The 24,926-nt window shown below is 44.3% G+C and overlaps 1 protein-coding gene across 2 annotated transcripts; it reads left to right on the top strand.

Annotated features, from left to right (window-relative positions):
- The first annotated feature begins 4,647 nt into the window (after positions 1-4,647).
- On the top strand, positions 4,648-24,669 carry MATN1 (matrilin 1). Of its 2 annotated transcripts, none has more exons than XM_083511366.1 (8): positions 4,648-4,880; positions 7,326-7,672; positions 15,657-15,879; positions 17,125-17,250; positions 20,088-20,495; positions 21,361-21,513; positions 22,244-22,321; positions 23,186-24,669. In XM_083511366.1, the coding sequence occupies exons 1-8, from the start codon at positions 4,793-4,795 to the stop codon at positions 23,236-23,238; spliced, it is 1,476 nt and encodes a 491-aa protein (XP_083367492.1). In that variant the 5' UTR covers positions 4,648-4,792; the 3' UTR covers positions 23,239-24,669. The 2 variants fall into 2 exon arrangements, with proteins under 2 accessions (XP_083367492.1, XP_083367491.1); XM_083511365.1 differs by having other exon boundaries at positions 22,241-22,321.
- Positions 24,670-24,926: the final 257 nt, after the last annotated feature.

Here is a 24,926-nt window from a genome sequence, read left to right as displayed (position 1 = left end):
AGTGCAGGTGAATTTATTGAGGACCTTTTTAAAACACACATGCACACGCGTGTGTGCACACACACGACAATGTAAAGAACGGAACTTAACGGAACTTAAGAGTTGAGAAGTGAGAAACCAAAATGCACTTATGATATCAACAAGGTAAGTCCATATCCTATCCTATCAGCCTATCAGACCACATTGTGTGTGGTCCATTGCTGGGCTACTTTGTGTCCCCCATCCATACTTGTGCAAATAATGCTGCCCTTGTTCCATGATTTGTTTTTTTGGGGGTGGGAGGGGGGCATTTCCTTATAGTGATAGACATTGGGAGAGTTTGTGTGATGCAGGTAGCAGTGAACATAGCGGGAGTTCAATGGGTTTATGGACTGTCATGTGGAGACTGCCTGTGGATACGTACAAATGAAGCCTCATGCGTGTCTGCACATTTTTGATGTTACACAAATTCCAGCCACTTCTGTGGAAGTCTGTTTTATATGCCTGTGCACTCCTGTTAGCCTAGTATTTTACTAGGGCCAAGCCAAATTGGGCTGTGTGGAATGCTGATTGGTTGCATACCTATGGTTGGTTAGAGAACTACAAGAAAGAATATTCCACCTAAACATTAGGAAGAACTTCCTGACAGTAAGAGCTGTTCGACAGTGGAATTTGCTGCCACGGAGTGTGGTGGAGTCTCCTTCTTTGGAGGTCTTTAAGCAGAGGCTTGACAACCATATGTCAGGAGTGCTCTGATGGTGTTTCCTGCTTGGCAGGGGGTTGGACTCGATGGCCCTTGTGGTCTCTTCCAACTCTATGATTCTATGATTCTATGGTTCTATGAGAGCATGGTGTTGATAATGCCAAAGTTGCAGGTTCAATCCTTGTATTGCAGGCACAGGCAAACTTGGCCCCCCAGATGTTTTGGGACTACAACTCCCAGCATCCCTAGCTAACAGGACCAGTGGTCAGGGATGATGGGAGTTGTAGTCCCAAAACATCTGGAGGGCAAAGTTTGCCTATGCCTGCTGTATTGGGTAGACCAGAGATGTTCAACTGGTTGACCGTGATTGACAGGTAGATCGCTGGGGTGATCCTTGTCGATCACGGGATTAAATCAAGTGGGCAAGGAATGTTGTCACCTCCTGCCCCCGGTGCTATATGGTAGGCGGCAAGCGCTCGGAATGACACCCAGCCCAGCCTTCCCGTTAACTGGGCAGTCATTTGACCATCCTCCCCCCAAAAAACTTAACTCTGGGCAATCCTCCCCCAGAAAAGCTCAACAACTCCGACAATGGGTAGATCACTGCCAATTTGTTTAATACTTGGAGTAGATCTCAGTCTCCTGGAAGTTGGACGCCCCTGGGGTAGATGAATATTCCTGGATTGCAGGGGGAGCCATGTACACTATTCTCTCATATAGCCTACGCATCATTCCAAATTTCACTTTTGTTGCATTCCATACTTTCATATGGAAAATTTAGAGAGCAGCAGAGAGAAACAAACAGAATTGTAAGCATTAGACAAATTCATGGAGGAAAAGGCTTCCAATGATTGTGTTTTACCTTCATTTTCGGAGGAAGTATGCCTCTGAGTACAAGTGTGGCGATTACACAGGGTCCCCGGATGTTTAATGGTCTATTGATCCCTGTGCCACCACTGTGCTCGCTTCCCCGCTGCCACCAACCAGTTACTCTCTGGTAAAACACAGAGTCCAGTCAGTTGTTAAAAGTGAACCAAAAGAACTAAGTTTATTTTACAAACATTAACAAGTTTATGGTTTCTCAGATAATATTCCTGTCGGTATCATAACTTTAGTTTCTTTACCAGCCTATACCTTCCTAATACCTTCTGACTGATTATCTCAACTGTTTGACTGACTCCTCTTAACAAATTCTCTCACTATCTCACACCAAACTAGCCCAACCCACAGACTTATCTTCTCTGTCTCGTCTAACTCCAGGCGGTCTTCTCAACAACTCTAACTCCCTAAAAACCTCTGTGCATAAAACTTATACACAGTTAACTCTGCTCCCTGGGTTCCCATTGGTTAGTCATTTTACAATTAGTTAACCCTTTTCCCTATGAACCCAGTATGATGTCACACACATATGAGGGCAAACGCCACAACAAGTTATGGGGAATTTACAAGTGGGGAGAGCAGAGTTGCACACAGATCCTGCTCGAGGGCTTTCCATAGGCATCTGGTTGGCTGCTTGGAGAACATGATGCTGGACTAGGTTGGCCTGATCCAGCAGGTCTCTTCTTATGTATTTACGACTACCCCACTCTGAAGCCTATCTCAGTTGGTGGGCAGGCTGATGATACTAAATAAACAGAGTCTGATACAGGTGCTAAGGCAGCAGAAGACTTACAGGATGGGGCTGTAAAACAGCCACTTAGAACCCTGCAGAATGGTGTGTGGAGTGGGAGTCTTTCCCCATAATAATCCCTCAATAGCTCATACATCTCTGTTTCAAGTGGACTTGGGAAGAATCCAAGAATGCACATTTTCTTCTAGGTCAATTGGATGCAATGTGCTTGGCCTTTGAAGCCCTGGGGGGAAATTATGTTTCATAGTTTAATACCAAACATGCTTTTGCCCCTCCACACATCTATAAATACAGATGCACGCTTGTATCGCCCCTCCCGACTTACTTTGTTTTGAAAGCTTTAATGTTTCTTGTATACCACAAATGGTGCTAGCAAAAAGGCCCCACTCCCAGTGATGTATTTATCTTTCTTTGCTCATTAGCTGAAAAATGACACAGAGAAACCTCAGACTTCTTTTTTCACAGTGAGAACAGCCATAGAGACTTCATTTATAGAAGGATGTGAATGAACCCTATTCATGGCCATATGGACTCTCGGTACCAAAAGGGCTTTGTGTGCATGACAGCTGGTGAAAAATATATATAATACAGTTCTGGAATAGGGACACTTGTTCTGTGCATTTTGAGTTCACTTTGTTCCCTGATTATGTTGATAGAGTTTTATTACTTGGGAACAAGTGTTATTTCCATGTTATTGGAATAAACATCTTACATCATACAAACACAGAGATACACAAACATTTTTTTAAAAACAGTGGATGTAAAGCCAGGAATGACTTTCCTGTGCTGCCCCAGATGTTGCTGGACTACAACTCCCATCACCCCTGACAATTGACTATGATGCCTGGGACTGATGGGAGTCGGAGTCCAACAACCTCTGGAAGCCACAGTCACCTCCAATATTTGCACATATACCCAGAAGGTCTGTATGTTCTAGTCCAGGGTTTCCCAAACTTGGATCTCCAGCTGTTTTTGGACTACAACTCCCATCATCCCTGACCACTGGTCCTGTTACCAGGGATGGTGGGAGTTGTAGTCCAAAAACAGCTGGAGACCCAAGTTTTGAGAAACCCTGTTCTAGACTCTGGAACCAGGGCTAGCCAACAGATGGTGAGGCAGTTCTGGGAGAAGAACAGGGGTTTCCTCATGACTCTCACAACACTTAACATTCCAGGATTCTTTGAGAGAAGCCATGACTACTTTGCACCCTCCTTACCTGGCTGGAAGGTGTCCTTGAACTCCGATAATGCTTCTTCATTGCCTGGATGGGGGATGGGGAGAGGCGTTTGAGTCCATACAGATAACATCCTTGTGCATAAATGGAAAATTTAAGTCGTTTCTACACCCACTTTTGCCTCTGGCCACACCCACTACTGGCATGTGGCCCTTGGCAGGTCACCCGGAAGGGAATGTGGCCCTCAGACGTCCCCAATCCCTTTTATAATGTATTAACATGCTTCTGATATCCAACTTGGCTGCATCATTCGGGAGGTTTTTCATGTCATTTTCAAAGGCAGCCCCATGTAGAGCACATGACAGAGCACGATATGACTCAAGTATGGGTCACCATAATTGAAACATCACCGGTGGTTTCTAGTGAAACAGACTACATGCTTTTTCCATGAAATGGATTCTAAATGGGAAATGGATTATAGAATAGACCAGAGGTTGTTCGCTTTGCTTCAGGGGTTCATATATACTCGTTTCCTTTTGTTGTATGAAAGAGGCATATTTCTAGGCAGCTCTCTGTCTTGTCTCTTCCTCCTCCCTCTCTCTTCCCTCGCTTCACAATACATTGAAAGGATGTCTTTAACGTAGGAAAGTGTCATGCAAATTGATTCCTTTTCTAATTCCTGTATCGTCTTACGCCCCCAACCTCCCCATTGTGAAAAATCCACGTGCTCTCCTTTTGAGACCTCCTAGTCAGAATTAATAAGAAAACTGCTGTTTCTTCATGCCTACATTTCCCTCCCCTAACATTCTGTGTGCCCGTGCAGCTATTTTTATGCAACCCACCCAACTCCATCCTGTCCCTGTCCCTAGTGGTCTCCAACGCGGAAAGGTCTTTGGCCCAACTCGCTGGAGACAGTTTACTTACTGTGGCAGACCCCAGGCTAGATTGAAGCTGGTGATTGGCAGATTAAAGCCCTTTCCCTTCAGATGGATGTGACTGGCTTCACTGTTCAGGTCTCAAATTCCCTGCATTCCAGGTCCCTTTCTGGTCGCTTTTACTACTTCCCACTTCCTAGTCAAGCAATGAGGCTGTTGTCGCAAGTCCAGGCAATGGGAAGGGCCAAGGGACTTTTCCTTGTCAATATCTGTCCTTCCACACTTCCATTCAATCTCCTCCCTCCCACCTCCACCCCATCATTCACACATGCTATAGGTTGGCTTGCTGCCTTTCTGAGGAGTGGCCCATTAATACCTCAGGGCCAAAGCCGGTGCCTGCCACTCTACTCTCTGCCTTCAGTCCAGCCATCATGACAGCATTTTTCCCTGGCTTCCTGATCTCTGTGCTGCTGCTTTTTCAGGAGCAGGGAGTTAATGGGGTCCCTCCTCAGCTGAGAGGTAAGTAATGCAAATGAATTTGTCAGTCCTTTCCATTCCACCTGGGCCAGCAGGCTAGGGCAACAGAGAAGGGAATTAAAGCATAGCAAGATTTGCGAATTGTGAGAAAATGCATGCATGTCGGTTGGCTGAGAGTGTGGATATTCTCCTAGGGCAAGGACACTTGCAAGGCTCTCTTCTCTGTTACTGCTTGCTTCTTTATTTTGGAATTAGCAGCTGAGATGAAGGCACACACACCTAGATCTAACAGAGCAGCAGTATTCATTTTCCTGGTACACACAAGCATCTGTCTTGTTCTCAGACTTTGCCTGTTTCAGATACCAGTACAAGAGATTTCATTCTTGTTTGGAGTGAGTCAGGTGCTTCTGTGGGGAAGAACATCTTTTGAGAAACGAGTCACTCAGCTAAGGTTGCAGTCCTAACCCCCATTCCCTGGAAGTAAGCCTTTTTTTGGATTCAGTAAGACGTCTGAGTATGGTTCTGCACATAGGCAGAAAGAACCAGATGCACAAATAAAAGATGGGGGACACCTGGCTTACTAGCAAGTACATCTTCTCCATCTTCTACATGGTAGGATGCATAGTAACAAATCACCTGGCCATTCCCCCCCCCCTTAGCTCAGTAGGAGGGCAAAAGAAATAGCTTTGCTCAGTGGCAGAACATGCAGACAGTCCTACATCCAATCCCCAACATCTCCAGGTAGGGCTGGGAGACAAACCCTGCAGAGCCACTGCCAGTCAGTGTAGACAATAACTGTGCTAGATGGCTCAGTATAAGGCATCTTCCTATGGCTATTCTTTGAATAACAGTAGCAGTTCAAGCAAAGGATCTGAGAGCAGGCATGTGAGTAGTTTGAGCATTACCATCCTTGAAAAAGAATTTCCGTTCACACTGATTCAGTTGTTACAGCTAATTGTCTCATCCAGAAAACCATGGATGCAGCAGATAGACATGTGTAGGCTATGTCCATAAGTGGCTACCAGGCGAGACACTTAAAGGGAATTCCTATCTCAGAGTCAATCTTGCATTGAATACCAGTGATTCCATTGCCTTCCTGTCCTGCTGTTTCTTGGACTTTCCAGAGACATTCCACAGTGCTTAGCATATTGTTACTAGGGAAATGCCAATATCTGCATGCAGAAGTTCCTAAATTTGATCTCCAACATTTCCAGGTAGGATGAAGATACACTCTGGTCTGAAATCCTGGAGAGCTGCTGCCAGTTGGTGCTGGCAATATTTAGCTAGATTGATCAATGGTCTGACTCAGTATAATGCAGCTTCCAGTGTGGAATTTTTGGCTCTCCAGATAGTGCTGAACTATATGAACTATGATGATAGGTATATCATCATCCCTATTGGCCGTATTGGGCAGGGCCAGAGGCGCCAACTTTTAAATACGATTGTGGGGGCCCGACATTAGGCATGCATGCAACGTTGCAAGGACTCAGGGGGTGGAGCCAAACGCAGCAGCAGCACAGTCCCAGCGGCCAGCAGCTCCCATCCCCCCTTCCCCTGCCACACAAGGGCAGCAGGAGGAGCCACAAGTCACCGAAGCTGCGCCACGCCCAGCTCTGTGCTCACCCTCCTCTGCCCTCTGAACAATGGTCAGCCCAACCCCCTCAATAAACAAATAAATACTGGGGAGCCCAAAGTGCTTCAACCCCTAGGAGTTGGTGCCTATGGGTAGGGCTGATGGGAGTTGGAATCAAACAGCATCTGGAAGACCACCAATTCCCAATACCTTCTGCTCTATGACCAGCACAAAGCATTCTCTAATCACATTTTAGCTTTTCTGGGGGACTAGTCTCGTGAGCAAAAAGCAATAAGAACATTTCCAATGTAGGAAATCATCTGCATGCATCAGGTAAGGGAGTTTTGCTTTCAGAAGGGGCCAGACAGATGTCTCTGGCTTCTCAGAAGTGCACTAAGTTGATAGCAATCTCCTGTCCCCAGAACACAGGTTACTATGAAGAATACGTCCTCTGAACATGGATACCTGTAGTGGTCATGGGTGACAGACATAGCTAACTTAGTTACAGGGATGGTGAAGTATGGTGGTCACTTCCAGGTATTTTTGGAGGAGGGGTACTTCCTCACTCCTTCATAATGATACCATATGATGCCATCTGAACACAGGCAATGCTTACAACCAAGAAAGACAACCCTAGAAATTCCCCCAAAGCATGTCCAAGTGTTTGCTTTTAGTACACCTTTCAGATGATGGTCTGAAAGATTGCAAAGATTTATCCCAGTTCTCTTGATTTCACTTACTTAGTGGATTGAACAGTAGCAAAATAAAATACGGTTTTAATATAAGGAGGATGCTAAGGTTGCAATCCTGTGCCATCTATATACCTGAGACTCAGCCTTACAGAGCTCAGTGGAGCTTACTTCCAAATTGAGTATTCTCAAGGCTGAAAAGGGCTCTTCATTTTCCTCACGCAGGTGTCCAATGTAGGACAAGACCTACAGACCTGCTCTTCATCGTTGACAGTTCCCGAAGTGTGCGCCCCAATGAATTTGAGCAAGTCAAGGTCTTCTTGTCCAAGGTCATTGAGTCACTTGATGTGGGACCAAATGCTACACGGGTTGGCGTCATCAACTACGCCAGTGCAGTCAAGAATGAATTGTCCCTCAAGACTCACCGTACCAAGGCCAGCCTGCTGCAAGCTGTTCGCAAGATCGAACCACTCTCCACTGGGACCATGACAGGCCTGGCTATCCAGTTTGCAATCAACAGAGCATTCAGTGAGGTCGAAGGCGCCCGAGTGAGATCTCCAGAGATTAACAAGGTACGGAAACTGTGTGGACTTGCAAGAACCTTTGTGCCTCCTGTTTGCTTTCTAACCTTTCTTGCAAAAATATAAGATTGGATAAATAGTTCCTGCCAAATGGAATAAGCAGGCTATCTAGGCAGATATGGAAGGGGCTGATTTTATGCTGTATCTGGAGCGGGGGGAGAAATTTGATTCAGTTTGGATTTAAAAGTGAACCTAGCTAATTCACAGTTCCTGAAACAATATGGGAACCAAAACGCAGCCATATTTCAACATTTGGACTTCTCTGAATTTTGCAATCAAGTTCTCCACTTAAGCAATGTGTATAATAATTCCTGCACTGGGATAAATGTGCATAGAAATGCATTATTTTAGGGGAAATTGCTTTGCAAAAACCTGTATACGAGGAGGAATTAGCACTAAAATCCTGATGACTTTTCATGAGGACTTCTTTTTTCATTTTTAAGAATTACATACTGGTGTGGCAATGTGGAGAATGCAGCTTAAGAATGGAAAAAGGAAAAACTGGAACTGAAATTTGCCTATTCCTGGCTGTATCCCTACTCTACACTGCTTTGAAATTGTGGGTTTAAGTGGTATATAAATTTTAAAAATGAAGTCGTAAATAGCAAAAGAAAAAAGAAAGAAAACAGCAAGCAACTTCTAGGATGAACTTTGCTTTCTGTACATTTTTGAGAAATATAAGCTTGGAGAGACAGCTGACAAAATAAAACAAAATATGCAGAAATTTTGGCCAACACCTCTATGGAAAGCAGGGGACAAAGAATCTATTAGGGGAAATCCTTTGTCCCGTCCTGTCCCCTAGTGTCTGCTTACTTCAGTTTGCCCGTTCTTTGTAGCAGGAATTCCTGGGAGAGGGATATAATTTCATGCTTGAATGACTGTTTGCAGTCATTTTAATTTACACTTTTGTCCCCACAACGGCCCCCGCTACACCACTTCTGTTTTCTGCTTATCCAATTATTTCCTAATTTCAGCTCCAGGCAGACTCCCCTTGCCAAAAGCAACCTGGGTTTTCCTTATCAGAATGGCCCTTATGTAGAACAAGGTAAAAATTATGCCTAAGTCAGGCCACAACTCTGCTTGGGTTTTTAATTTGACCCTTCTATGGAATACCAGTTTTGTTAGGGGTGGGTGACAGTTCAGCAGTAGAACATGTGCTTTGTGTGCAGAAGGAAGGCCTCACATTCAAACACAGGTAGCAGGTGCTGGGCAAGCGTTTCCCCTCATCTCTGTGCCAGTGGAGCAAATTAGGGGTGTGGAGTCACTGAACTCCAACTTCCATCATCCTTGACCATTGGCCATGTTGGCAGGGGCTGATGGGAACTGGAGTCCAACAATATCTGAGAGCCTATCCCAATCACTGGAGTAGACTAGCAGCTCAACTCGGCACGGGGCAGCTTCATGTTTCGCTTTCTGAAAAAGCTGGAAAGACATTTGAGTGGAGCTCTGGAATGTCATTAAATTCAGATATCCACAGAATCGGTCCAAAAAAGACCCCCCTGATGAGCTCATCTGAGGAGTTCAAAGAGATGATTTTCAGGGCACAATGGTTGTTTTTAAGTCCAGTCTTCCAATCAGCATTTGGACTTCTTTTTAAAAAGTAGTTCTGTACAAGTTATCATGGAAAAACCTAATACGAGTACAGGGAGGTGAGAAAAAATGGGGAAGTGATAAGCTAGGAAATGGGATAAGATGAAACAGTAGCTGTTTACACAGGGCTAAGTCAGGCTATTTTGGTGCTGTGAGGGTGAGCTACCAAAAACAAGAGCACAGGAAGCTACTTTATATATGCTACTTTAACTCAGCATTGCCTACACTGACTGGTAGCAGCTTTCCAGGGTTTAAGGCAGAGGACATTCCCAACCCTAGCTGGGGACACCAAGTATTGAACCCTTTTGCCTTCTTTAATTGCCTTCTTTAATTCACTTGGGGAGTAGGAGAATAACTTTGCAGCTGTGCTTGATTGGCTGGAGAAGAGTGAGCTTTGGTTATGAGAGGAAAGGGAACTTGATAGAAGGAATAACGTGTGGTTGCCCAGAAACGCTTTTATTTATTTATTTATACTTCCACTCAGTACAAACTCAAGTCACTTCTTAAGCAAAACTGTCATGTCAGGAGTAATGCTGCAGCCACAATGCCTTCGCTCCTGGCTCGCTTTTCATTTAATGTAGCAAGGGTCTTGCATTGCGAAGTTAATGTAGTATAAGTGGCTTTTTTTATAGCTGTGTTATAGATACAACCAGTCCTTTTTCTTTCTTTCTGGGGGTACTCAAGGGTACACAGTACCAGCATCTCCCCCCCAGAAGAAAAGCACTGGTTAAAAGTGTGGCAGTTACTCTAACAACTTCATGGTGAGTATTGACACATTTTATTCTGGAAGAAAAGAGACGGGATACAACTCTTCAATAATGTCTCACAGGAGGCTGACTTAGACTGAATCAGACTATCAATCCATCTAGGCCATGGGTAGGCAAACTAAAGCCCAGGGGCCAGATCTGGCCCAATCTCCTTCTAAATCCGGCCCACGGATGGTCTGGGAATCAGCGTGTTTTTACATGAATAGAATGTGTCCTTTTATTTAAAATGCATCTCTGGGTTATTTGTGGGGCATAGGAATTTGTTCTTTTTTCTTTTCTTTCCCCAAAATATAGTCCAGCCCCCCTCAAGGTCTGAGGGACAGTGGACAGGCCCCCTGCTGAAAAGGTCTGCTGATCCCTGATGTAATGAGTATGGGGTTGCTCGTGCGTAAGTTGCCGCCTCTCCTGGCTATGTTGCCTGGTTAAACCTTTCTGTCTGGACAGCCCTTCACTTCGTGGCTGCCTCAGTCGCTAGCAGAATCCGTCAGTGGGCGTTTCTTAAACCTTTTCCAACATAAAAGTTGTTTGACGCCAAGTCTCCTCCTACTCTCCCTGCGCAGAAGTCTTCTGCGCAGGGAGGGCGTGTGTAGCGGAGGACCCGTGCTCTCCCCGCTGGTGTCCGGTGAAGAGTCCTGGAGCCCTCTCACCGATTCCCCCATCTGCCCCCCTTTATCCCGGGTGTTGCACTGATTTGCTTCCCCATCTGTTGAGCTGCCTCTCTCCCTGCTGGGCCCTTCTCCAGCATCATTTGAGAGCCTTCCCTCCACCTCTAGCTTCGATGCCAGTTCCCTGACACCTGATCTAGGCTAATGTTGTCTGTACTTCCTGGCAGTGGCTCTCCAGGATTTAAAAGAGGAGTATCTCTTGGAAGTACTGACTTGGAGATGCGGCGTATTGAACCTGGGACATTTGGCATGCAAAGCCCTTCTCTGGATGGCCATTCAACCTTCAGTGAAGCAGAAGTGGTGATTCTCCTTCACTGGGTTTTTTTAAGAAGAGGTTGGAAGACCACCTGTTACAGATTCCTTGGCTGTAGTTCCTGCATTTCAGGGTGTTGGACTAAGTACCATTGGAGTCCTTTCCAACTCTGCAGTTTTATGATTCTGTGATTCTCTATGAGACTAAGCTTTGCATGGAGTAGACCTGCTGAAATTAATGGACCTAAGTTTTCCACGTCCATTAATTTCAGTGAGCTCACTCTGAGCATATGGCTAACATTAGACGCAGCTCCAAGTTAGCTGAGTTAAACTTCAGTCATGTTGATTTTAATAAGAACAAAGTTCAGCTCAATCTGCATCCAGCTCATTGCCTTCTATATCCATTTTGGTGATGCCAGATTCTTCCTGTGCCATCCCTGCTCCATAAAACCTTAATACTTGAACCTAAACAAGAGTGATGTGTTGTCTGCATTTTGGTGAAGCCCAAGAGCAGATTCTTAGGTGGATTATTTTTGAAACGTGGAAAGCAGCTTCCAGTCTCTGTTTTCAGGTTTTCATAACCTGCAGGGCGAAACATTCCCAGACTGTATTATTTTCCCTTTTTACAGGGATAGAAAAGGTGCCGAAATAAAGATATTGTTACATACAGTTGAAGGGACCTTTTAGCTTGCTGAAAGGAACTCTGTGGACTGTGGAGGTCTTTGTCCTTTAGGAGAGCAAAAGAGCCCCATCTCGGCTGACAACCCCTTGCCTTTAAACCCCTCGAGTTTAAATTTCACGGTGATATGGATTAAGTGTATTCCAAGCCATTAGGTTTAGCATAATATCGTTTTATGAAAAGACAATATATAGAATTGTGTCTGCCAGGTTGGCCATGTGTTCTACTTTAGAGAGGACAGCCCTCTGTTCAGAGGCATCCTCTATTTGAAAGGCTGCTCATTTCAAGTCCACCTTAAACTTAAAGAGCAGGATTATGCACAGCTCTCCCCTCCACCACCGCAATCTGGTTCAGGGTTCAATCTACTGTTTTGCAGTAGCCCCAATATGACCTGGGACAATCCAGGGATGAACCAATACAGATCCAGGCCCCAAATCAATTTGGGGGGCTTTGCAGAGTCATGCAGCAGTGAGGGCAAATGGGACTGTGGAATTCTGGCTAGCTCAGAGAGTATTGCATTTGACTTTGCTGTTTTCCTCCAACAGTGGAAGTAGAACAAAGCCACTGTGGCAAGCTGCTGTTGCCAACTCTCTCTCTGTCTCTCCCCTGGCCCCATTTTCTGGCGTGGTTTCTATGCTCACAGCTGCACCATACATTTAAAATACACTTATACCACTTTAACAGTAATAGAGAATACTGGGAACTGTAGGTTGCTGGGCTTTCTGGGAATTGTAGGTCTGTAAAGTCAGTACCCTTAAGAAACTATAGCTCTCAGGTTTCTTTGGGGTAATCCATGACTGCTGCAGTGGTATAAAAGGTAAAGGGACCCCTGATCATTAGGTCCAGTTGTGACCGACTCTGGGGTTGCGGTGCTTATCTCACTTTATTGGCCGAGGGAGCCGGCATACAGCTTCCGGGTCATGTGGCCAGCATGACTAAGCCGCTTCTGGCGAACCAGGGCAGTACACGGAAACGCAGTTTATCTTCCTGCCAGAGCGGTTCCTATTTATCTACTTGCACTTTGACGTGCTTTCAAACTGCTAGGTTGGCAGGAGCAGGGACCGAGCAACGGGAGCTCACCCCCTGACTGGGATTCAAACTGCTGACCTTCTGATCGGCAAGTCCTAGGCTCTGTGGTTTAACCCACAGTGCCACCTGCGTCCCTTACAGTGGTATAAGAGGGCTTTAAAAGTATGGCATGGATGTGACCTACGCCCATAGCAAACATAGGCTTACATAAGAAATTGAACAGGCTCTTTGAACTTTGTGGCTCCTTTACCTAAAGGCTATAAAGAGATAGATGGAAATTTACGGAAGGAATATCCTGGAAAGATCCAGGGGGAAGGCAGCTCCTTAGAAGGCTACAGTCCTTATGATGAATGTGGATATACTATTAGTAAACTGCTTTTTCCTGTGTTGTAGGATGTGAAGGAAGTTGGCTTTTCCCTTAGCTGCATGAGATTTCAACACCCAGAAGAAATCTTTCTTTAAAAAATTGGTCTGTTTTCAGACCTGTGCCAAAATGAACTGGAAAAAGTGACAAGACCCAGATTTACCTGACCTGCCAAGAGTTTGATTCCCTTCCCTCCACCCCCCTTTTCCTTTACGTGTTGTGTTGTTTTTCTTAATCACGTAAGCCAGCAAGCAGGGGGCAGTCTCATTTTAACTCTGTAAGCCACTCTGGAAAGCTTAATGGCACATGCTCTAAATAAATAGTAAATAAATTGCAATATTTTTGGAGGTCGGGTTGAAACTGCTGTGTAAAAGTCTCTGTCATATTGTGGAAGGCTGATTTTGATTTGTTTTAATCGACAAGTTGAAAACCACCCCCACCTCTCTCTCACACACATTCTGTGTGCAAGGGAAGCCCCTCTACTCCGTGTCTCCCCCACCCAATTTGTTAAATAAATGGCTCTCTCTTCTGGCAAACAAGGGGCATTGCACTGAGTGCTATGATCCTTGTTCAGTTTTAAGAAGCAAAATACAGGGTACATTGTAGCCATATGCGATGAAGCCTTGAATACAATGGAAAATGCCTTTGGGAAGTGTGGTTTGCATGTAAGAAGGGACAGGACAGGAAAGAGTGCATAACCCTTCCCCTGCCAGTTGCTTTCAACTTGAAACTAAGGGTTCGTCTACAATAGTGGCATGCAGTGAAATTTTTCAGAGGGGAACAGTTAGAGGGGAACAGTTAGAGGCTCCAGATTGTGAGGATGATTGGGGGTTCCTGACATCATGCATGTGGTGTCCCGACATCACACACATGAGCAATGCACCTCCCTGCCTAAGCTGGGCAGAAGCTTCCTGGGGCTTTGGGAAGAAGGTGCTAGGCTTTAATACTTTAGGGGACTAGCCTAGACCCTTAGTCCACTGACTGCACACAACTGATTCACACTTAGCTTTTGCCCTATGCTGTCTAGGCACAGGTCCATACTTTAAAACTGTGGGTCTGAGTGCATATATATATATATATATATATATATATATATATATATATATATTCAAGGTAAATATTGTCTGGAGGACTTAGAAGGCTTATAAACACACTTTCCAAGAAACCAAAAACCACGTGACCGAAGACTAAACAAGCAAAGTGACTGAGCAACATGGGGTCTTTGGTTTAAGCAGGTTTAACTCGTGTTTGCATTCCTATCTGGTGAACCATTGGCATCCTTAAAGCATGTGGCTGCTCTCATTTCTAATTCTTATAACATAAAATTCCAACATATGACTACCACCCACTATTTCTCTTGTCTCCAAAGGTTACTAAGGCTGAATCTTGTACTCCCTTACAAATCCAGTTGGATTTGTAAAATATTCTGCTGTAAAAACTAAATACAGCTCTTTCATAATATATGCAATGGTGCGTGTTCCTGGTGGTGTAGACTCAATAACTTCTGTGATTGATTGTTTATAGGAAAATGGGATTATTATTGGTTCCAATTAAAGGTTGAGCAAGCTGAGTAGAAGAACTGACTCTGATAGCATGATGTGCTTCAGCAGGGGTCAGCAAACTTTTTCAGCGGGGGGCAGTCCACTGTCCCTCAGACCTTGTGGGGGGCCAGGCTATATTTTGAAAAAAATAATAATGCTGCAAGAGTACCAAGAGCCCTGGTGACTACTTACCTGTGTCTTGCGAGTGGCAGGGATTGGCGGTGGGGGCAGCAGGACGATGAGTGGTGCGCAAAAGGGCTCCAGAGAGGGGCTGCTTAAAATGGTGGCCGCTCAAGCACTGCTGCTGCTGGTGCCAACAAAGCCCAGCCCCCTTCCTCCTCTAGGCAGGGCAAGGAGAAGCCAGCAGGAGGGAGGAAGGAGGCACCACTGCTGCCGTGTGAGGCAGAGGGAGGGAGAGGGAAAGAACACGCGTGCTGGCGATCCACGTGGCAATTCCTGGATCATCCGCGGGCTGGATCCAGAAGGCAATTGGGCCTGATCCGGCCTATGGGCCTTAGTTTGCTGACCCATGTGCTTCAGGATAGATGCCATCCAAGTGAAGGCAGAATTGGGAAGGTTGTGACCTGGCTGCCTGAAATATATCTCCCTATAGGAACCTGCCTAGGTGCTAAGATGCTCAAGTGAGCACTATCTCTTGGTCCCATCATCATCAGAAGCCTGGTTGGTGGTGACAGGAGATAGAGCCTTTTTTGTAGCTGCTCCCATACTGTGAAATTCCCTCCCAAGGGAGGTGAGATTGTCTCCCTCCTCGCTCTCTTTCCACCAAAAGGCTCAGACCTTCCTATTTTAGACAGGCCTTTAGAAACTAAGGAGCAAACAATACTGATCACTGGGCTGCTGTCAGGGCAAATTGCACTTTAACTGCTGATTTAAAATGTGTGGTGATGCATTTTGATTATTATTTTCAGTAGTTCGCTTTATTATTCTGAATTTTGTAAGTGATATTTTGAACTGTTGCAAGCAACCCTGAACCCCAGGATATAAATATAGTAATTAAATAAAATACATGAATGAATAAGCAGTACTGTGTGCAGCTGGAGAGTCCTTTGCCACTCTCTTACCCACAGGTAGCCATTGTAGTGACAGATGGACGCCCCCAGGATGGGGTGAAGGATGTGTCAGCGAGGGCCCGAGCACTTGGGATTGAAATTTTTGCCATTGGCGTGGGCCGTGTGGACATGCACACTTTGCGACAGATGGCCAGCCCACCTCTGGATGAGCATGTGGATTATGTGGAGAGCTACAGTGTCATTGAGAAGCTGACCAAGAAGTTTCAGGAGGCATTCTGCGGTAAGTTGTTAAGGAAGTCTTGTGCTGCGAAATAAGAGGTTGCATCCAACATTAGTCAGAACAGACCCACTGAAATTAAAGGGCACAACATATGGAACTTATATGTGGTGGACCTGTAAAAGGGTAAAAGAGTATTGGGAAATAATTCATAATGAATTAAAAAAATGTTTTAAAAAAACACACCAAAAAAACAGAGTTGTTTTTGTTGGGGATAACTCAGATGGAAATTTCCAGGTGTCAAAAAAGGTTTTTTATGTATGCCACTACTGCGGCCCATGTTTTGTTAGCCCCAAAATGGAAAATGAGCGAGATCCCAACTAAAGAAGAATGGCAACTTAAACTGATGGAATATGTGCAACTTGCGGACCTAACATATAGAATATGAGAACAAGAAGAACGTATGTTTAAAGAAGATTGGAAAATGTTTATTGAATATATTTGGGGGGAGTTGTGTACACTTGAAAACTTAGGCAGCATTAAGATAAATTCAACAGTGTAAATAAGTTTTGATGGATGCAGTAATGGAATATTGAATGCTTTAGTTTTTGTAAAATATGCGGGGATTTATGTTATACAAAATAAACCATAGAAAGAGAAGAAGGGAAGTCGTTGATATTTTAAGGTTGTTTAAATGAATATTTTTAAATTGTAAAACAGAATATATATATATATAAAATGAAAGGGCACAACTAATTTAAGGAAATTAATTTCCATGGGTCTACTCTAAGTAGAACTTGGTTGTATACAACCCAAGGGCCAGAGACTGTTCTTACCCTCAGCGCAAGAAGCAAAGTTGTACATTGGAAATTACCAAGCAAAAGAAATTCATGTAATCCACTTTTGGTACAAGGCTTCACAAAGCATGTATTTTGGACCACAACTCCCATCAGTCTTCACCAGCATGGCCAATAGTCAGGGGTGATGGGAGTTGTAGTCTAAAACATCTGGAGGGTGCCAGCAGGGCCAGCACAAGTCATTTCCCCATTGTAGGCAAAATGCCCAACAATGATGCTATCCCACTGCAAATCCAGATTCTTCCACCCCCTCTCTGACCCCTTTCTCGCACCCATGCTGCTGCCAGCCCCATCACCACAACTGTACCCTCACAGTCACCTGTGTCTGCGCAATCAAAATAGTGGATGGAAGTGTTCCAACGCCTTTGGTTTCTTAGAATTCCTGAGCAACGTCGGGTACTTTCTGCCAGTATAAATATATGTTTTAACTTTGCATGTTATTATTTTGCAGCTGTGTCAGACCTGTGTGCCACTGGAGACCACGATTGCCAGCAGATCTGTGTCAGTGCAGGGGCTTCTTATACCTGTGCATGTAAAGAGGGGTTCACACTTAACACTGATGGAAAAACCTGCAGTGGTAAATAATGTTGTTCTCAACTTGGTAGAGTGGGCTAATGTTTTGAATGCATGCAAATTTCAACGTTCAGGAAGCATGCCATCTTCCTGATCTTAATCTCAAGTTTGCAAGCATACACGTGACACAAAATATGCAGGTTGTTTAATTGCTCTTCATATCTGTCCTTGCCACTGCTTGAGGGGTTCATCTAGAACCGTGGTTTTGGTCACCAGTGGTTGTAGATGATGTGCTTTAAGAAGGGTGTTGCAGACCAGAGATGGGGCACCTGTGGTCCTCCAGATGTTGTTGGACTCCCAACTCCCATCTTCCCAAACAAGCATGGCCACACCCTAGGAATGATGGGAGTTGTAGTCTAACAAAATCTGAAGAGCCACAAATGTTCCATCTTTACTGAGGACAAATGGGAATGAGTTCAGAGGAGGGCAATGAAGATGGTCAGGAATATGGAAAACAAGTCATATGAGGAAAGGTTGAAAGAACTGGGTAGTTTTAGGCTGGAGAAGAGAAGGCCACAGGGGGACCTGATAGTACTCTTCTAATACCTAAAGAGATTTCGCATAGAAGAAGGCAAAGATTTGCTCTCTTCAGACCACCAGGGAACAACTAGATCTAATTGGCTTAAGTTAAAAACGGGGGAGAAATTAAATTTTGTTTGCATTTTTGTGAGAAACTAATTAACTCACACTTTGAAATTTACACTTATGCAAAAGTTGCACTGCAATTCACCAAAGTATAAAAAGTGCATTGTATCAGGGAAAAGTGCTGGGAACACAATCTTGCAGGGGGGAAAAGATGCCCTTAGTGAACCTTAGAGGTAGTCCAGATATTTTGGACTCCAACTCCTATCAGTCCCAGCCTGCATGGCCAAGATTAGACATGATGGGAGTCGTAGTCTCAGAGAGTCTGATAAGCACTACATGTGCTGCCTCTGCACTAAAGACTCATGAGCTGCATATTCTTGCAATATTCTCCCTCCATGAGCACATTGAGACACTTGTCCAAGAAGCAGGTCCTTTCCTCTAGTTAAGACCACTTACATTGTTTCTGCGTCTCTTAAACCATCATTCCCTTGGACTTCCATGTGCCAGGAGAGTCATAGGTAGGGTGGATTAGGGGCCATATTTGCAATGAGGTGATACAAGCAGCTCATTCTCACAGGGCCATGGGCCTGCTGCTGCATGAATGCTTTGTCCAGGGCACTCCCTGCAACACCTCCTTTCCCCCCTCCACAAGCATAACTACATTGCTTGCGTCACTTCTGGAATCCTTAAGTAACCTTCTCCAATGGACTCCAAAGAGCTGTAAAAGCAACAAGGAGTATAGATCGCCCAGTTTAAAACTTTGCACCAACTTCCCCTGGCAGAACAAGGTGACCACTGAAATGTATAACCTCCTTGAGTAAACTTTAGAAAAACCTAGCCAGTGGCTGAACTAGGAATAGTATCCAATAGCTGAAACACAACCAACTCAGTTTTGGGAAGCTGGGACTTGGGAAGGTTCCATAACACAAAAGAGAGGGAAGTAGACTGGATCAGTATCTAACATCTCGAACTCATGCCAGTCGAAATGACTTTCCCTCATTTCCTTTCTGAGAATGAGTACTTTCAAGAGCTGCTTACATAGCCTTTGAGTCTCTCTTGTGCTTTGTATCTCATTTTCAAGAGACCGGAGAGGGTCAAACAAGGTGAGATGTAAATTATGGACACAACTTCTCCCTGATCCAGATTGGAGCTCTGACATAATGTTGTATTATATGGATGGCTTTAACATTGCACCTGGCCCAAGGTCCTGTCTGAATCACACTTGCCTGCTGTTTGCATTAGAATGTAAGCTCCCATTTGCCCCAATGGAAGCTTTTGGTTTAGTACAAACAAGCCCCCCCATCTAGATTGGGATTGCAACAGAGGGCAAAGGGTTAAAGCCTCACTGCAACCCGTATGGATTAGGACCTGCTTGCCTGCTATTTACCACGGAAATCGACCACACTGGCCTAAGTTACAGACTCTCCAAATGCCTCTGTTTTCCAGGGACAGTCCCAGATTAACAGAAGCTGTCCCAGTTTCTCATTTGATCCTAGAATGTCCCACTTTTCCTTAGGACATCCCTATTTTTATTGGAGAAATGTTGGAATGGAGAGAATAAGAATTCCCTACTCTCATCGGAGAAATGTTGAAGGGTAGGAACTTAACCCACTGAGTTTGATGGAACTAAATGGGACTGGGAACCTGTGGCCCTTCAGATGTTGCTGAATTCCAGATCCCATCATCTCTGACCATGTAACATCTGGAGGACAACTGTTTCCTTATATCTGGAATGAAGAATGTTGACTTAATCAGCCATATATGTTGGCTAAATTCAGCCTTTAAAACAGGGATGGGGAACATCAGGCCTCAGGGTTATATTCAAGCCCCCTCTGTATCTGGCCCTTGAGGCTCTCCCCAGGCCACAAACCCTTCAGAGACACTGGCCCTCACCAACCCCACCATGCAACTGCCTTGAGTGTTCTTGCCTGGTTGTGAATGCATTCCTGAACTCTGGGAATGTTTCTTGCTTACATGGATGGAGTATACAGATGGCTGTGTGAGCTCCTGTAGAAACTAAGGCTGTGCAACAGGTCTAGCTGAATCCTGGATCCTGAACTGATTTGGGCCAATCAGAGTTGACTTGAGGTTCAGTTGGAATGAGTTAAGGCAGCCCCAGATCACCACCCAGAGCAAGAAAGGAATGTGGCCTTCGTAATTGAAAAGGGTCCCCCTTCAATTTTAAAAAGTGTGTTTCTTTAAATGAAAAAGATGACTAGCTCCAGCTTTCTGGCCCCCCCCTTCTTTTCTCCCCAGCCTGCAGTGGAGGAGGCGCCACGGACCTTGTCTTCCTGATTGATGGGTCAAAGAGTGTGAGGCCAGAGAACTTTGAGCTGGTGAAGAGGTTCATCAACCAGATAGTGGATTCCCTAGATGTGTCGGACAGGAATGCACATGTGGGCCTGGTCCAGTATTCTAGTTCAGTAAGGCAGGAATTTCCACTGGGGCAATACAAGAACAAGAAGGACATCAAAGCAGCAGTGAGAAGGATGTCTTACATGGAGAAAGGCACCATGACTGGCCAAGCTTTGAAATTCCTAGTGGACAGTTCCTTTGCCATCTCCAGTGGTGCAAGGCCTGGAGTCCCCAAGGTAGCAATTGTCTTCACTGATGGCCGGTCACAAGATTACATCAATGATGCTGCCAAGAAAGCCAAAGAACTAGGTAGGTTTTCATAATTTAGTACCACTGTTTTGCGATGGCCTGATTAAGATATAATGGCCTGTATCCAACATTAGTCGTACGTGGAGCAGACACACTGAAATGAAAGGACATGAGTAACCTAGGTCCATTCATTTCAATGAGTCTCCTCTGAGTATGTCTAATGTTGGATATAACCCAATGATCTCAGTCTCATAAACCATGGTTTCTTAGACCAAGAATGAGTGTTATACATGTGTGCTCACTTTCCCCCTTCCCTCCTTCTATCACTTATGCACCAGTTTGCAAGACTTTCAAGGTTTATTAAACCAGAGTTTCCCACTGTATCCAAACTAGAAAACTGTAGTTTCCAAACTAGGATATGCAACCAGGGTTATACTCTGGTTTCCTGGTTTATAAACAAAGATTAAACCACAGTGTGGAGCATTAAAGACTGAATGCTAAACCATCGTTTAAGGCTACATGAAGGAAACGAATTAAGAGTCAGGGTCATACATTCTGACCTCCTCTCCCCACTTTGCTTTGAGGAGAGTAGAAGTGTGTGTGTGTCCTGGCTTAAAGTATCCAGGAAGGTTTTTCGGGTTAGATTTGAACTGGGGAAACTGGTTAGTTCAAGCTGTGGTTTGTTAACAAGGCAGGATAAAAACCCGTCTCTAGTTCACAAATAACTAGAAACTCTGCTTAGTTTAAACCAGAACATAGATACTTCTGATCCCTTCTTTGTGCCAGAGGAGGAGAGCACAGCATGTTTGCTCATTCACATAGCACTAAACCATGGTTTACTGTCGTGTTCCTCAGCCTGGCATAAAAGGATTGGCTGTTCTTTCCCAAAGTAGAACGGCAGATTAGCAATTCTTGCTTGTTTCAGGTTACAAGATGTTCGCTGTTGGAGTAGGCAATGCTGTTGAAGACGAACTTAAAGAAATTGCCTCAGATCCGGTGGGAGAGCATTACTTTTACACTGCCGATTTCAGAACCATCAACCAAATTGGAAAGAAACTACAAAGTAAAATCTGTGTTGGTAAGGAAGGTCATGCCTGGTATGTTTACAGCACAATCCTCTAACCCTGGCTACTCTGGCAAATAAATGTGCAACACGAGGCACAATAACTACTATGGCAGTACAGCCTAGCGACACCACAAACCCATACAGTCCATTGGCAGGGGGCAGTATGAGCCGCAAGGGAGGTTCCTCTGACTCAGCCTTCCCCTCTATGCTGCCCTCCAAATGCTTTGGACTACAACTCCTATAATCCCTGAGCATTGCTCACGTTGGCTGAGGGTGATGGGAGTTGTAGTCAAAACCATCTGGAGGGCAGCAGCAGGTTGGAGAAGACTGATCTAACACAACCCTTTTGTCCAAAAAAAAATGATGGAGGAACAGAATCAAAACACACACACACACACACACACACACACACACACACACACACACACACACCTTGGATATATACTGCTTTACTGGCAAGATACATGTGTCTTTAACCATTATCCCAAAACCTCTGTGAGCTTTCTGCTGATAAGACCTGTTTGATAGTGGAACGGACTCCCTCAGAAGGTGGTGGACTCTTCTTCCTTGGAGGTTTTTCAGCACAGGTTAGATGGCCATCTGTCTTGGATGCTTTAGTTGAGATTCCTGCATTGGGTTCCCTTCCAATTCTATGATTCTAAGTGCTTCCACTCATGTCCAGCCAGGAGAATCTATCCAGTGTATGATTCATTGAATGGCTTTGTTTTCTCTTCCTCAGAAGAAGATCCATGTGAATGTGAAGCCATTGTGAAGTTCCAGACAAAGGTAGACAACCTCATAAAGGCACTGACACGGAAACATATCCTTTGAGAGTTATTTGGAAAAGAGTATATTTTGGGTGTGTGCTGAGTTGTTTATGGAAGGAATAAACTTTAGGTTACTGGGTGAGTCACCTCTCTGGGAAATCAACTAGGTGGCCGGATGGTAACACTTGTTTTTCCAGGTAGGTTCATCAGTTGATAGGGATGGTGGAGAATTCCTACAAAAAGAGAAACAAACAGAAAATGCTGATATTTGTTTACTTGTTGCATATCCAGAACAGAAATCAACCCAGTGAATATGGCCAGTATTTGCCGTTGTTTATTTCACCCACGAGTGATACATAACAGATAATATTAGCATTCTCCATTTCCATTTTGTTTCCTTTGCATTGAAATGAATGGGGTGGAATATCCTAATGACAGTGGTATAGATGTAAATTTGCCAATAACATAGCTTTTGGTGGAAGATGAACTGCAGTGGAAAGGGAACATTGCTGCATGCATTGAAGACAGGGTAGAATGGGAAACTATGTCTTCTTACATCCCTAGTTGCAAAGGAGGATGGGCTTTTCTATCTTCAGTACTGATGCAGAAGAGGCAAGTTGAGCATTTCCAACTTTCTCAATTCTGCATAACAAGTGGCTCTTGCTAAAATCCCCATTTCCCATAAGAGCCAGAACATGCAGCAGTACTCAGCAGTACTGAGCTCAGGAGTACTGTGTTAGATGGACCACTGGGTCTAATGCAGCTTCTTGCATTGTGTCCAACTAGTCTGAGCCAGCACTATTTGGGGGGATTTTTTTAAAAATCCAACTGATCTAAATCAGCCTAACCCTTTCAGAGGCTTTTCGTCTCCACACTTCTCTGAAATAACCCAGGACTGTTCCTTAATTCTTGCTCACTGGAAGCCGTGTCCAAGAAGCTTGCTGCCCTAGAAAACAGGATCACCGTTTAAAAGCGGAATCATTTCATCTCCTTCCCAACTCAAAATAAACACACCAGAAGACTCTGACAGATGTGGATGGGCAGGTCTTCTCCAGTGCTGACTATACTTCTTTTTGAGAAGGAGGAAAAATTGTGATGGTATACAAGTCATGGTAATGCACTAGAGGTCCATGTGTTACCAAACACCATTAAACTTTCCTCACAGCATAGAATATGCATATATCAAATACCCGGATAATTTGTTTTAATCGAAAGCTTAATATATACTTCTATATTGTTTTAATATGTTCTTTTCTATGAGTTCTGTGAATGCTTGGTGGGTTCTGTTTTGATTGCTGTGTTTCCTCTCATTTTCTTTAAGAACTGAATTTGACTCATGTGACTCTGAATGTTTTTTTTATGGCAAATGTATAATTTATGCATAAAACATATATCTAGAAGTAGATGAAACAATTAAAGAATATTAAGCACAGCACGCAAGGTAAGATGCTCCTGCTGCAAACTCCTACTCCTGGAATGAGAAGAAAAAGCAAGCTTGGTTGAATCGCCTGGAAAACTATGGCCAACGTTTCTGCTCACCAACAATACTCTCTCCCTAGCTTCAGAGAATCACAAAATTATAGAGCTGGAAGGGAGCCCAAGGTCTTCTAGTCCAACCCCCTACAATACAGGAATCCCAAGGATTTTCAAAGTCAAGTCTGATTTGGTATGAAGGGCTAAATCCATGGACTTGTTCGCAGTTGCACAGGACAGCTTAGCTAGCACAATGGGATATTGCAGCTTGCCAACTCCTTACCTACGCAACCCTCTCTAATATTATTGGTGGCCACATCTCAAGCAACCAATAGCTTCATAATCATTATAAGCCAACAGTGCAGGACACTGCAACTGGAGGAAACCCTTGCCATGAAATTTTCATCATAGGTTAACCAATCAGCTTTCCTTTATGGCATAGGGCTGTGGCTCCATGGCAGAACATCTAATTCATGTGTAGAAGGTCCCAGATTCAGTTCCCAGCATCTTCAGGTAGGGCTAGGAATGTTCCCTGTCTGAATCCTTGGAGAGCTGCTGCCAATCAGTGTAGATAATGCTGAGCAAGACGGTTCAATGTTCTGACTCAGTATAAGGCAGCTTGCTATGAGTGCTGCCTCTGATGGTGATACAAAACCAAAGGCCAATATGACCCCACTCCAGGGTTTCTGTTGCTCCCGGTAAAAGTCCTTTGACTCCATTGACCTAGATGTAACTAGAAATGCCAAGGCATGCTTTGTAAAACACACAAGCATCACCACTGCACCCCTCCGAATGTGAGCGCAAGGGGCTGGGCTTTGGTTAATTTTGTAGGGGTTTGTATCAGAATATTTATACTTGAGAGTATGTAAAAGGCTTTTCAGAATAACATGAGTACTCAGAAATGTCATTGTAAAAGTTGTTTTTGTGAGTAGGCAAAATAATTAAAGTTCAGTTAAATATTTAAGCTGAGTTTTGTTGATTTGCTTGAGGCTATTTTAAAGATGGGTTAGAAATTTGATGATGAAGAGGATCATTACCCACCCTGCACCATGAGGCAACAAGATGGGTCACAACAATGTAAAATGTAACATTAAAAACAGTTTGAAGATGAATCTCTGCAATTTAAAATTCCAGAAACTATATGGAAAGAGAAACAGCCTTTGAAATCCACACTTCTCTGAATTT

Source organism: Podarcis liolepis (assembly GCF_965112155.1).
Source record: "Podarcis liolepis genome assembly, chromosome: 7".
Taxonomy (NCBI): Eukaryota; Metazoa; Chordata; class Lepidosauria; order Squamata; family Lacertidae; genus Podarcis; species Podarcis liolepis.
The sequence above is the reverse complement of the archived record's forward strand: the minus strand, read 5'-3'. Positions and strand labels throughout refer to the sequence as shown.